Consider the following 14963-nt stretch of genomic DNA (forward strand, 5'->3'; position numbering starts at 1 on the left):
GGAGAGCGTTGTTCTTTGCACCCCCATCCTCGTGAGTTGGAACATGCACGGGCTCGACGACCACAGTACCTGATACTCCAACAGGAGCCGCAGAGGGCCGTGGTAGGGCGGACGTGGACATTCTTTGATCCAGGAGCATATGTTCTCAGCAGTAGACATCAAACGACGTCACCACCTCCTCCCAAGGAGAGGTCCAAAGGAGTGGTCCCCTGCAGTAGGACAGAGCGGAGGGGTCTGCATCTCGGTTGCACAGACTTTGGCTCCAAGGTCTACGATCAGGGCGAGCTTATCCCAGGACACGCAGTTTGGATGGAAGTAAGGACGGGAGAGCCCAAGATTGGGATCCTAAACGTGTATGCCCCAGCGTGCAGACAGCACCACCCGGCCTTTTAGAGGAGGCTGACAGAGAGTCTTCCGGATGTAGAGTCCTAGATTGTTGGAGGGGACTTCAACAACCTCGAGTTTAGGGAAGACAAGCAAGGCAGCGCCTCATTCTCTGAGATGCCAATAGCAGAGCGCAGCACCTGGGAGCAGTTCATTTCCATGATCAATGGCAGGGACCCCTGGTGAGAGCCAGAATTCAGCAAGATACATGGCAACCTCCTATTCTCTTTCGCACAGAGGAGACATGATGGACTGCTCGAGAGACTAGACCATTTCTACGTTGGGGATTGGGAACTGCACAGAGGCGGCTCTACCGAGACTTTGGCAGGTGCCACGATGTCAGACCACTCTCCCGTAGTACTTCACTTAGAGCAACTCCGCCGAGGTCTCCCCCACCCGCATTCTAGAGGACCTTCTGTGGGACGAGGAGGTCCAACAGGCCATGGCAGGGATTTGGAAGCAGTCAAAGATGACACCGGCCGAGGGCTGGGCTTCGTGGGTGGCCAATGCGATCCAAAGGAGCAATGAGGAGCTACAGACTCACGCCCTTAGGCGGAGGAGGATGCTTCAGTATCGTGACCGGCTTTGAGGAGGGACCTTGCCTCCATAGAGCGGCTCAAGGAGTAGAACCCAGGTTCTCAGTGGCTTAGAGACAGGCTTGAGAGCGCTCGCCTTGAGCTTCAGGACACGGAGATTCGGCGGGCTGAGTTCTCCTATCACTCTTCTCGAGCCCGGTGGGTACAATAGGGGGACAGGATGACGAAGCAGTTCTTCTAGACCACTGGGCCCCGTTCAGTAGGCACACAGCTGCAACGTCTCCGGGATCCACAGGGCATCATGCACACTGACCCGCTAAGAGATATTAGACCTGACCACAGGTTGTGGCAGAGGCTTTGGGCTACTACTCCTGATCACAGGTGGCGGGCCTCACAAGGTTGAGGCTCCCAATCTGACAGGAGGAGGAACTGCTTGACTCTAAGTTTGCAGATGACACGGCCTTGTATGTTGAGGTCACCACAGCGAGTTTGGAGAGAGTCAGGGGAGCCCTGGCTATCTACTACGAGGCCTCGGGTGCACGGATCAACTAGACAAAGTGTACAGGTTTCTTCACGGGCCATGAGGAGACACAAGAGATCCGTGAGTGGGTGTCACATGCACCCTTGCACTTGGGTGCAAGGTGACACATTGGCTACATCGACAAGTGCATTATAGTTCCCATATAGGAAATTTTGTCGTATGCTGTGACCCCTTTGTGAGCCCTTGTCCAAGGACAATCAGGCACAAGCTACATAGGTCAGTCTCTCAGCCTTAGGTCAAGTAAGTAATTCAGTTCTTGTTCACTAGTACCCACTAGAGAACAGTACGTTAAGTGTTTCCATCTTATAGGTTAGGTCTTAGCGTAGGTTAGGAGTCCCTTTAGGGTCCCCAAAGGCTGGACAAGTAAGCAGCGAAGGCAGTCTGCAAAGGCTGCCCAAAAACTCCCCTGGCAAATGAGCCAGGGAGGGCTTTTTATAGGCTGGTTGTAAGCCAACCAGTCTGTAAAACAGACCGACTCAGTCGGCTGTTTACAGACTGGGTTGGCTCAGTCCAGCCCTATAAAAGGGCCCCTTGGCTGCCCTCTTCCCTCATTCAGTGCTCCTGCCTTCAGCTCTCCTACAAGCTCCACTCCAGCCTCCTTGTGCAGCCCCTGAGATCCTCAGTTCTGGCCCTGCTCTAGCCTCAGTCCCTTGGCCATCAGTTCAGCCTGATCTGAAGGTGTCCACGCAGCACAACAGTCGGAGGTTTGGACCAGCAAACGGAGAGAGGTTTGGACACTGTCTCCTCATTTTTTCTCAGTTTTCTTTACAGGCTACACAGCCTACTTCTTAGCTCTAGTTTTAGCTATATCACTCTCTCACTCACGCGGTAACCCTGCATTTCCGGTAGACAGCACAAGCCTCTCCCTTGCCTTGCAGAAGCGTCCTACATCGTCAGTGTGGACAGCATCAAGGTCTCAGTACTGGTCGGCGTTGCCTCTCAGGTCTTTGGGTCTGCTAGCAATACGTGTGCACAGTGAGCTCTTTAAAAGCGCATTCCGTGCTCTCTTGAAGAGTGTTCTTTGTATTTCTCAGTTCTCTAGGTATAAAGCAAATTCTCCCCTGATTGGGGGAGGGGGCCCTCAGTGGGTACAGGGACCCAATCGGTTGTCGAATCTACTCTCTCTCTCTCTACCCTCATCTCGTTTCTCTCTCTATGGTAAACAACGCTCATTCCTCGCTAAAGGTTTAAAGAAGGTCTTGCTGTGAATTACACAATCAGATTACCGTTGCATGTTACATTGGTATCAGAGCTTCGGTCTGTATCCAACTTGACTATCGCGAGTGTATGGTTGTGTTGAGATCCGGAAAGGACACACAATCAAGCGCCATGGAAGGGTCAGGAAAAGATTTCAACCTCGAAGACTTTGAAGAGGAGAAAGACTACCAACAAGATACGCCCGCCAAATGCTGAAGAAGTGATGGCGAACCTTCTAAAGCCGAATCGGGTCCTGCTGCAGCAACTTGAAGAACATTCATCCTAGCTGGAAGAAAGCAAAAGACAGCTGGACCAGACAAAACAATGTCTGGAGGAAAAAGAAGCAGAAAAACCACTAAAAGAAAGAGGAACCACAGATTTTGAAAAACCGCTCTTATTGATGCGTGAGGAACGCAAAAATGAGGAGGCACTGCAACGCACAGAGCTCGCCCAAGCAGAGAGGCAACAAAAGCTAGACCGAGAGGCGATGCTTCTCCAACACAAACAGATGTTAGCCGCTATGCAGGCAAGTTTGAGCGCAGCGGCCGTCTCTGCCACAGCTTCGCCATCGACAAAGGTAACACCGCTCACTCGGTCCACTCCAAATTTTGTTAAGTATGATGGTAAGTGTGACCATTCAGCAATTTTACAATTTATTCATCAGTTTGTAGCTCATTTTCCGTTAGCGCGGATTCAAGATGAGAAAGATAAAGTCCACCTTGCAGCCCCTCATCTTACAGGTGAGGCGGTGACTTGGTGGCAGCATTGGGCTAGTAAGCATACTGACCCAAAAAAGTTTAAGACGAATTTCGTTTGGGCAATGTTTGTGGCCTACCTCAAATCCTGTTTTCTCCCACCCCAATATATGCTTAACCTAGATGATGAGTTCGCTCGTCTCTCCCAGAATGGTTTGCCTGTGTTGACATACAGTAACAAGGTCATTACGCTAGCGCAACAGTTGGGCGTGACGGAGAGCACCAAAATGAAGCAATCCATTCGAGGATTGGACACGAACATACGTTTTACCATTCGGAACTTTGACCCGTTGGATTACGAGCGGGCGCTAACCCTCGCACAGAATCAAGAGATGATGCTGAATGGGGGAAAGCCCAAGCAGGTCCAGAAAGATTCCAAAGCCCCGCAGTAGTCAAACAACACAGCGGGTAAGGATCAAAAGAAGGACAACCAGTTCCAAAAGAAAGACGGCCAAGCTTCTAGTCCAAGCCAAAGATGACTCCGGATGAGAAGGCTAAAGCGGGTATTACGGGAGGCTATCTACAGCCCGACGAGTAGAAGCGGTATCACCAAGAACATCGCTGCTTTCATTGCCACCACATCGCTGGGCATGGCAAGAAGGATTGTCCGAAGTAGCTTGCCGAAAAGACTGCGAAAGCACCTGCTTCATCCGTCGCCAATGTATTGGCTCTTCCAGCCCTGCCTCCATCCTCAACTATGAATGCCGTCTTCCCTGCTTTGAATGCCGTTCCCACGGTGGTCTTTAAAGGTAAGAAGGAGAGCAACTTCTCAGATCAAAAGAAGGCGCTCATTCGAGCGTACGGCACAGCTAACAAGCGTCAATTTATTATCATGTTCGATATGGGGAGTTTCGAAGATGCCATCTCCCCTCAGCTTGCCAATGGCAAGCAGTGGGGTGCACCTTGGTGCCTCACGAGCTTGCAGTGGACGGGTTCACATCCGGCTTGCGCACACACATCACGCATAAGGCCATCCAGTTCACTTTTTCAATTCAGAAGGCCATGTTTACGCGGGATTTTATATTGACTCCTTTGATGGGGTGCGACATGATCCTCGAGATTTAGTGGTTCCGTGAACATGTTCCGGCACCTGATTGGCGGCAAGACACCTTCACGATTGTGGAAGGTTTACCTGAGCCCATCGTGATACGCGGTGATCGGAGCATACAAGGGATTCCATTAATCTCTCATATTCAAGCAGGTCGCACCGCCCGCAAGGATGGCATGTGTGCACTTGTCTACGTCCAGTGCCAAAACACTGCAGTTCAAGCCGCTCCTCCGATGGGGCAAGCAATGGTGGATCTACTCCAAGAGTTCAAAGACATCATGCTCTGGGACGATCTGCCTCCCAACCGACCGGAAGACCATCACATCGATCTACTTCCGAACTTGACACCTCTAAGTAAGTTCCCTTATCGACTTTCAAAGTCTGTGGAGGGGGAGTTAGAGCAACAATTGTCTCAATTACTGCACGCAGGATTTATTAGACCTTCTTCTTCACCTTTTGCTGCACCCATTCTATTTGTGGCAAAAAAGGATAAGTCCGCACAACTCTGTGTCAACTATAGAGCACTCAACAAGCTTACGGTAAGCAATAAGTTTCCTATGCCCCGCATCGAGTACATCTTGGAAAGACTCAATGGTGCAAGATTTTTTTCAAAGATTGACCTTAAGAGTGGCTACCATCCAATCCAGATTTTTGAATCTGACATCCCAAAGACAGCTTTTCGAACTGAGCGAGCTCATTATGAGTTCGTCGTCATGCCCTTTGGTCTGAAGAATGCACCACCAATATTCAACAAGATGATGTCATGGGTATTCGCAGAGTATATTGGGAAGTGCATGTTCATCTTTCTCGATGATACCCTTATCTTTTCTGCGACAGCCGAGCAGCATATTAAGGATGTGCAATGTGCCCTACGATTATTACGTGATAACCAGCTATATCTCAACGCAAAGAAAAGTGAATTCGGATTGCTGGAAATTCAGTACTTGGGCTACATCATTAGTGCTCAAGGAATTCGATTGGACCCTGAGAAGATCCAAGCTATCACAAGTTGAGCTATCCCCACGAAGGCCTAGGAGATCTGCTTCTTTGTGGGTTTGTGTCAAGCATACAGCTCGCACATGGAGGGTTTCTCAACATACGCATCCCCTCTTAGAGATTTACTCAAGGGGGTAAAGACACGCAGACAAAAAGTTCAAGTCACAAGCAAAGCTTTGTAAGCTTTCCATGACTTGCAACGGTTGGCCACGACAACACCAGTTATGAAGACTGTGTCTTGGGATGATCCATTTTTGGTAATCACAGACGCTAGCAATGTCGCCATAGGGACGGTTTTACAGCAAGAGGATAGGCCCATGGCATACTACAGCAGAAAGCTTAACGATGCCGATAAGAACTATTTAGTGTATGATAGAGAGCTCCTCGGTGTCATCCGAGCATTAAAACATTGGAAGTCTTTCCTATACGAACGGACTTTCACGGTAAAGACAGATCACCAAGCCCTTAAGTGGCTTCAGACAATGCCTAGTACACAATGGAGTGATCGGCAGCAGCGCTGGAGTCAGATATTCCAACAGTTTGGGGAAATGATCGAGTACGTTCCCGGCAAAAACAACCCCATTGCAAACGCTCTCAATCTGAAAGGTTCCATCCAGACCATTGAGCAGGCCATTGTGCTCGAAATCAAAGGAAAGGATCTTGATAGCATGAAGGCACAGTACGCGGAGTCAGCAGAGTTTGGCACACAGTTCCAGTTAGCTACGACGCTTGCTCCAGGCCATTACTCATTAGAGGACGGTTGGCTTTTCTATAAGAAAAGGTTATGTGTACTCAAAGACAAACGGCAATTTCTTCTTCATGATGCCCATGACGCCCTTACTGGTGGTCACAAAGGTATTAACAGGACTTTGGAGAAGCACTATTTCTATTGGCCAAAGATGCGGAAGGACGTATACGTCTATGTGCAGAATTGTCAAATATGCCAAAAGGTCAAGGTTTCCCACAAGAAAGCAACAGGCTTACTTATGCCATTTCCAATCAACGGTCCTTTTCAGGACATAGGTATGGATTTCATAGGGCCACTTCCAACATCCGCAGGTAAGCGTAATACTCAATGTCTTACTATTGTTTGTCGCTTTAGTAAATATTGTATGCTCATTCCCTACAAACAAACGGCCAGCCCTGAAGATGTAGCTCGTTTGTTTATCAAGTATTGGTAACCCATTGGAGGGTTGCCAAAGACCATCACATCCGACAAGGACTCAAAGTTTACGTCTAATTTTTGGCGAGCCTTGTTTGATAATTTTGGTACTAAGCTGCACATGTCCAACGCTTTCCATCCACAATTGAACGGCGAGACGAAAAAGTATGATGGTATGGCATTTGATATTTTGAAATCATATTGTCATGATGCTCAGGGAAAGTGGAAGCAGTTTCTTCCGCTTGTGCAGGCCATTCTGAACGATACCTATTCTTCGAGTATTGGTCGCACACCTTATGAAGTGGCGTTTGGACGGCGATTTACCTCACTCCTCACCCAAATGGTGTCTCCATCTCTTGAAGCCAACAAAACCACCGAATCAATGGCAAAGATTACGGAGTCCGTGAAAAGCCACAACGCCAAAGCTCAAGCATCGTATACGCGCCAAGCTAACAAGTCCAGACACGATGTCCAATATAAAGAGGGTCAATGGGTGGATTTATGCATTATCAAGCAAAGATTGAAGCAGGTGGGCAAGCAATGCCCTAAGCTATCCTTCAGGAGCTTCAGACCATTCCCTATTATTCAAAAGATCAACGATGTCTCAATGAAGTTACGTCTACCAGACGATTGGACTATGCACAACGTGTTCCATGTAGCTTGGTTGAAGCCATATTTTGGACCTCCTCTTTCAGAGATTTCCAACGAGCAACAACCTGAAGTTCTTCATGAAGCCGAAGTTTTGCAGCCAGAACAGATCCTTCTTCATAAATTCAAGCATGGGTCAAGACGCAGGATCCGTGAGTTTTACACTAAGTTCCGTGATCGAGATACCCATGAAGCAGTGTGGCTGGACGAAGATTTTTTCCAGGAGTTTCCCAAGATATTGGCGGACTACTTGGAAGCAATGAACCTACCGCCAAGTTAAGGAGGAGGGAATGTCACATGCACCCCTGCACTTAGGTGCAAGGTGACACACTGGCTACATCGACAAGTGCATTATAGTTCCCGAATAGGAAATTTTATCGTATGCTGTGACCCCTTTGTGAGCCCTTGTCCAAGGACAGTCAGGCACAAGCTACGTAGGTTAGTCTCTCAGCCTTAGGTCAAGTCAGTAATTCTTTTTTTTTTTTGGGCAAAAAAGAGACTTCTATTAAGTAAGAAAGAAACTCGCTAGAGCAAGCTCTGAGCGGAAATACATCATGCTAAGCATGTAATAAAAACACCTCAGAAGAATGAGGTAGAAAGAAACTAAGGCTGAGGCTGAAAATGCCAACTCAACCCTGTAGAAGTCTTAGCAAGGAAGGGAGAGTCTCTCCAATCCCTGAGAAAAGTAACTCTCCTGGAGGAGGCTACTCGAGAGGATCCCTACATGGTCACCCATATGGCCATCAGAGTGTGTACCGTATTTGTCCAAGTACTGGCCAAGATCTGAGAAGGGTTAACCTGAGAACCCTCCATAGCCTCAGTGCATCTGGCTCTCCAAATGTGCCGCGCTACAATGCTAGCTAAAACCTCCCATGGAGAGTCAACCGAGGAATGAGCAGCCCTGAAGAGAGTGGCCGGAACATCCTCTAGAGAGCACGACTCCACAAGGTGTCGTCGGATGTGTAGAGCCCAAGACGAGTCATGTCTTTCGAAGAAAACCTGGGGCCTTGAAAGAGTAAGCCAAGCCACTAATCCCGGGAGGCGAACAAAAGTGCTGAAAAGTCTTGCAATCCCCTTCCATATGATTCTCGCCTCTCTGCAATCCCAAAGGCAATGCTATACTATCTCCGAAGCAGAAAGGCAACGAGGGCAAGTAGGGTCAGCCCCAAACCTGGATCTCCAATGATTCACTGCTATCCCACCATGAATAGAAAGCCAAAAAAAGAGAGTGATTTTTCTATTCCGGTGGGATTTTCAGAGCCTCTGCCAAAAAATTTTCTGCAAGTCTGCAAAAATCTGATAATTCTCCAATGAGGAGCTCTGGTGGGCCTCCAACCCCTAGAGCTCAGCTGGAATTTCCTGGCATTACTGACCGTGTAACAAAAGAAGGGAATGCCTTTCTCTCGGTGCCCTTCATCTATCCACTCCCATTCCCCAGGGTCCCACTGCGAAAACTTAATTGGGACACCTCCATAAAGCCATAGCCTCCATGAGCCCAGGGTAATGAGTAGCAGGTCAGGATCCAAGTACCATTATGAAAGAGAGCCATGCTCCATGAAGCCCACTACCCTGATTGGCTGAAACGGTACCTCCAACATTATATCATCTGTGGACTTGGGCAGCCTGCCCCCCGAAGAAACATCAAAGACTAGGGCATCCTCGTGTGTGTTCCGTAAAGCAATCACCTGCAAAGGAATGCCCGATCTGGAAAATACCCCCATCCAGGTGGAACAAGTAATAGGCATGTCATCTGTGTCCACCCAATCCAAGGGCAAGGCTGCATCAATCTGTTGAATTCTCCCTGCACTCCCTCTGAGATTATGAACCACCTGGGCCTGACGGTCTGCAGGAAGCCTCCTGAAGGCTTTCCATGCTCCCACAGTAGACGCAGGGCCCCTCTCCCATCTGGGCCACTGCATGTAAAGAGAAGCTCCAAGTGGTCTGCCATGCTCATTCAAAATACTGTCGTTCCACATGATAGGCTACCTTTCAATCTCTTCACGGGTGGACGGGGGAGTACTCCTGAAGCTAGACCATGCTTTCAGTATAGCAACCATAAGAGGGGAAGAAGGAGATCGGAGGTGGGCTCTGGTGAAAACACCAACAAGAGCATACAAACCATGCTATGGCTAGAAGAACCTGGTTAACCACCACCACTCTGGATGCCAAGTCAAGTTTGGCTGAGCTCCAAAAAAGGAGCTTTCTTCTGATGCTCTCTAACACCGGAGCAAACTGTTGTGAAGGAGAGATGCCCACCTCAACTTGGCAACCCAAATATCTGACGGAGACACCCCTCTGTACCCAAGTGAAACCAATATCATTACCCCAATCCGGAGTGTCATCATCGCAAATCCAAAAACCATTGGATTTATGCCAATTAATGTGTGCACCTGCAGTTGTGCAAAATAAATCCAAGGCTGTCCGGAAGGAAGTGAGTGTCCTGGGCGAGGCATCCAAAAAAACAGCCGTGTCATCTGCCAACTCACTATTTAGGAGAGCTTCTTCCCGACAAAGAGGAAGCCTCAGCCCATAAATATCAGCTTGAAACCTACGGTAGATACTCATAGCTTCCACCACAAACTGAAAAAGAAAAGGAGCAAGAGGACATCCCTGGCGGACTGATCTACCAATCTGAAATCTATCCCCTCTTACCCCCCCAATAAGCACCTGGCTATGGGCTGATCTGTGGAGAGAGAATACTCATCTAATCCATGCATCTGAAAAACCAAAGCGAGAAAGAGTACCCTCTAAGAAATCTCAGTCTACTCTGTCGTAAGCTTTCTCAAAGTCCAAGAGTAGAATGGCCATCCTCTAGCGGCTCTGCATGGCCCATTTAGAGGCCTCCCAAAATGAGAAAATATTATCGAAAATACTTCTACCATGCACAAACCCTGTCTATGTGTCATGAATCAAATCTGGAAGAAAAACCTGTAGCCGCATACTGATGGCTTTCGCCAGAATCTTGTAAAAAGTGCCCAATAGAGTGATGGGTCTCCATTGTGACACTAGATTCCTATTACCCACGTTTGGGATGAGATGAATGAGAGCATCTGTAAGTGAGTCAAGCATCTCACCAGAGTCCCACACGCCCTGCAGGGCTGATGTAATGTGATCACCAATCTGCTCCCAAAAAGTAATAAAAAAAGAAGAGGTAAGTCCATCCGAACCTGGGCACTTGCCCTTGTGAAGGGCAAGTAATGCAGTCTTGAATTCTGCATTGGTGAAAGGTGCATCAAGAGAAACATAGGCGTCATCTATGGCCTGTGTGCCCGGATCTACAGTAAAAAGGGATGCAAAAAAATCTGAAGCTACACGCATGACGGCATCAAGATCTGACTGTAACACCCCGTCTGAGTCAACAAGCTGCAAGACACTATCTCTACTATGTCTGGGTCCATAAGTAGAGAAAAAGTGTTTGTTGACCCTGCAACCCATCTGAATCCAAAAGGATTCCCGTGCACGAAAGGCATACTCTGCTCTCTGATCCAATAATATCTATATGAGCCCTTGCTGCAACAAGGCGCTCCTGAATCCAAGCATTTGTGGGCCTCTTCTGCTCTTCCCTTTGAAGGGATGCTAACTGCTGGCGTATACCAATCTCACGTCTCTTGGAATTAGCGACTGTATGATAATAGTCACTAATTCTGGATAAGGCTGCAACTACCTGAGATGGGCGGACAACTCCACCCTATATGTGAGAAACCCAAATCTATAAAATATCCTCCGTGAGGCTCTCCTCTGCATTAAAGGCATCCGAAATCCTGACACTGGCAGAGCATCCTCTCCGATGAGGCTCAAGAATCTACAACACCACTGAAAAATGATCTGAAGTGGTAACCCCAATAGAAATGCATACAGATCCGCCTCTGTCAAGTGCCCAATCGTCACATAAAATCTGTCAATACATTCACGGATGGACATGTGTACTCTTCTGTTCGACCAAGAGTACAGGAGTGACTGTGGCATAACATGAAAGGCATCATCAAGCCAAGTGTCCCTACCACTATACTGAAAGAGAAGGGCATCCCAAGCTGCCCTCTCCAAAGAATGAATTCCACCCTGTCTGCCTTCCCTTTTGTCTGATGGCAACTCAACCATGTTGAAATCGCCACCAATGATCCAAGAATCTGCAATGGGGACCCAAGATAGTAACTCCTTCCAAAAGGAGACTCACTCCCCTCTGTTGTTGGGGGCATACAGATTGAGAAGACCAATCTTACGCCCTCCAATCAAAATAATGATCCATTGAGCTCTAGAGGGGGAGATAATACCATGACCAGCAACAAAGGGTAAAATAGAAGGAGAGACGGAAATGCAAGTACCTCCCCTTGTGCCTATAGCAAGCGACCAGAAGGTATGTCCTGAAAGAAGTTTGCCAGATTTAGAGCAATCACTGGCATCCCACTTGTGTTCCTCAATAAGAAGGATATCAATAGCACCTCTAGTGACACCTGGATGAAGCTGATTCCGGATCAGCTGCCTACGGCGACGGTGTGGAACTCCGCCTAGGCCCTGTATGTTCCAGCTGACTATCCTCATCGACAAGAGGATGATGGGTGGAAAGACTTACCCGACCTAGTAGAGGAGACCAGCTTCCCCTGGGCCGACACACTCCTGCTAAGGGCAGGAAACTCAACAGGTGAAAGCATCCCCACACCTGCTGAGGGGGAGGCCCTATCAAAAGGAATCCCAATGATCAGGACCCCTAAGGTGGAGGGCACAAACTCCTCATCCATGAAAGTCGCCGAGTCTGCCGAGAAGCAAGTCTAGCCGAGGAGTGCAAAGAAGACCTGCACTCGTGGAAGATGAAGGAGAAGGACCTACCAGGCCTATATCAACAGAACTGGAGCTGGGGGCTGAGGAGCCCTGTGGCAGGGTTGAAGAGGAATATGGAGTCCTCATCTATGCATGCATGCCCTCGGTCGTCCTAACTGTGACAGGAACAGTCTGTGGGAAAGAAGTATCGGTAGCCCCCTCATGAGCAGAAACCAAAGTGACTGGGGCTGGTACTGGTGCATCTGAAGGCCCCTCCTAATGTGGAACTGTAGTGTCTGGGGCTGCAGCAACATCTACCTCTGGAGTCAGGATGGCGTCTGTCTAAACCTAACCAAAGGTCTCCTCCTGAGGTAAGGGAGCCGCTCTGATCACTCTCCATCGTGGTACTGGGTGTGCTACGAGCTTTGGGCGCCCTGCTGCCCCTGGTGGTCCTGGGGTGTACGAAGCAGGGTGCCCTGCTGCTCCTGGTGGTCCTGGAGTGCATGGTACAGGGCGCTGGGGAGGTGCAATTCGGGTAGTACGTGAAGGAGCCGCACCAGAAGACCTCTTGGGTCTTTTTCTCTTCCTTAGGCAATCTCTAGCAAAGTGCCCAAGGGTTCTGCAACTCCTGCACTGGTCCTGTCTACTTGCAATCTAGACTCGCTGTCGAAAGAGAGAGCCAACTGGGCACTGAAGCATGATGTGGTCATCTGAGATGTTAGGGTCAAAGACAATGAATCTAACTCGAGGCACCCCGTCCGCTCTGACTGCCTCTGCCGAGGAAGAAGGCATGCCAGGAAGGGGGGGGGATCTCAGTGACCACTCCGAATGTGGCTCCGATAGTAGCAAGAAGTCGATGGTAGACCTGAGGAAGACCGAGAAATCTAATGAAAAGTGATGTGACCTGACTGTCCTCCTCGACCAGATCGAAGCCCAAGGTGTAGGGCAAAAAAAAATCCTCCTCGAACCCAGAGCCAGAGGATTAGCTTTGAGAACAAGGGCTGTGGACTCGTGGGAGTCGAAAACCACTTGGAAGAATCCACGTCCCAAAAGTCGAATATCCCTGAGGTGTGGGGCGAGATCTCTTGGTAATGCCGCCAGCATCCAGTCTCTGGCCTGTGAATTCAGTTAGTACCCACTGGAGAACAATACGTTAAGTGTTTCCATCTTATAGGTTAGGTCTTAGCCTAGGTTAGGAGTCCCTTTAGGGTCCCCAAAGGCTGGACAAATAAGCAAGGAAGGCAGTCTGCAAAGGCTGCCCAAAAACTCCCCTGGCAAATGAGCCAGGGAGGGCTTTTTATAGGCTGGTTGTAAGCCAACCAGTCTGTAAAACAGACCGACTCAGTCGGCTGTTTACAGACTGGGTTGGCTCAGTCCAGCCCTATAAAAGGGCCCCTTGGCTGCCCTCTTTCCTCATTCAGTGCTCCTGCCTTCAGCTCTCCTACAAGCTCCACTCCAGCCTCCTTGTGCAGCCCCTGAGATCCTCAGTTCTGGCCCTGCTCTAGCCTCAGTCCCTTGGCCATCAGTTCAGCCTGATCTGAAGGTGTCCACGCAGCACAGCAATCAGAGGTTTAAACCAGCAAACGGAGAGAGGTTTGGACACAGTCTCCTCAGTTTTTCTCAGTTTTCTTTACAGGCTACACAGCCTACTTCTTAGCTCTAGTTTCTCAGTCATATCACAGCTCTCTCTCAGTATCTATTACTCTCAGCTATCACTCTCTCACTCACACAGTAACCCTGCATTTCCGGTAGACAGCACAAGCCTCTCCTTTGCCTTGCAGAAGCGTCCTACATCGTCAGTGTGGACAGCATCAAGGTCTCGGTACTGGTCGGCGTTGCCTCTCAGGTCTTTGGGTCCGCTATACGTGTTAGAATTATTATTATAATTTAGCAGTGACCAAAGTAATGTAATAAGTAGGCTAGGGGCACTTTTCCCTCATTTAGAGGTTTTTTCCCCCCTAACCACAGTTAGTTCACTAACTACAGTTAGTGAAGGATAAGGTTTTGTCACTTAGACAAAACCTATCCCACTTCTTGTATTACTTACTTCTTCTATTGCAAGCACTACGTTCAGCTCTCTCTTGCTCTCACACTCTCTTTTCTAACATTTAGTATCAGAACCCACGTTCTGCTTTTTTGTTGCTTCCTAGCCCGCAAGCTCCCTGCTCCCTGCTTCTGTACTTGCTCTCTGCTCCTTGCACTAAGCTCCCGTCCGTACAGCTCCAGCCCACAACTTTCTGTCCGTACAATCTGTACGACTGTATGGATCCGTACTGCCTGCTCTGTACCAGCCTGCGCCGCCATTTCGTAAAAGTTCCAGTGCAACAGTTGCCCGTACACTTCGACATCCGTATTGATCCGTCATACAACGCCATACAGTTCTTACGCCATCATTCCGTACAACGTTGTAGCATTCCGTAATACTTCTGCGCCGTACTGTCATACGTACTTGCACGCCGTCCGTACTGTCAGAGTACCTGCATTTTCGTACAGGCCGCCGTACAACAGCTGGCAGCTCGTTCGTACTTCAACGCAATACTATTCCGTACAAGTATACAGAGTCCATCCGTACAGGCTGTACCGACCGTACAACTGTACTTAGCCGTACTAATAGTTCCGTACTGTCAATCCGTACAGCTTGGAGGCGTTAGTACCTTCAGCAGTTTTCCTTTGCGGGACTTTGAAAGGCGCTTTTGTCATGCATTTCTGCATTTGAGCCATTGTTTGGCTATAAATATTTGGAGCTTTTGCAATCACATTGCAATTTTGCAGTGAAATTTGGGGCTTTTGCAGGCAAAGTGCAATTTGTGCAACATTTGGGGCTTTCAGACCATTTGCCCTCTTTTGTATGCAATTTAAATTGGGGCTTTTGCATTTGAGTTGCAATTTTGCAAGTAAAAGGGCATTTTGGAAGTTTGCAAACAGTTTTGGACTCAGTACG

The 14963-nt window shown here is 48.7% G+C and overlaps 2 protein-coding genes across 3 annotated transcripts in view; one reads left to right on the forward strand and one right to left on the reverse strand.

Annotated features, from left to right (window-relative positions):
* Positions 1–14963, reverse strand: part of AT-IE (histidine biosynthesis bifunctional protein (HISIE)) — a 56441-nt gene that overhangs the window by 11235 nt on the left and 30243 nt on the right. The gene's annotated exons all lie outside the window — the stretch shown is intronic.
* LOC147887650 (uncharacterized) lies at positions 4111–7547 on the forward strand. Its single transcript, XM_087393974.1, has 3 exons — positions 4111–4162; positions 5824–6216; positions 7051–7547. The coding sequence occupies exons 1-3, from the start codon at positions 4111–4113 to the stop codon at positions 7545–7547; spliced, it is 942 nt and encodes a 313-aa protein (XP_087250100.1).

The sequence above is a fragment of the Dipteris shenzhenensis genome, chromosome 22 (genome assembly GCF_047967505.1).
Source record: "Dipteris shenzhenensis isolate YYH24624 ecotype China chromosome 22, Dip_SZ_1.0, whole genome shotgun sequence".
NCBI classification, from domain to species: Eukaryota; Viridiplantae; Streptophyta; class Polypodiopsida; order Gleicheniales; family Dipteridaceae; genus Dipteris; species Dipteris shenzhenensis.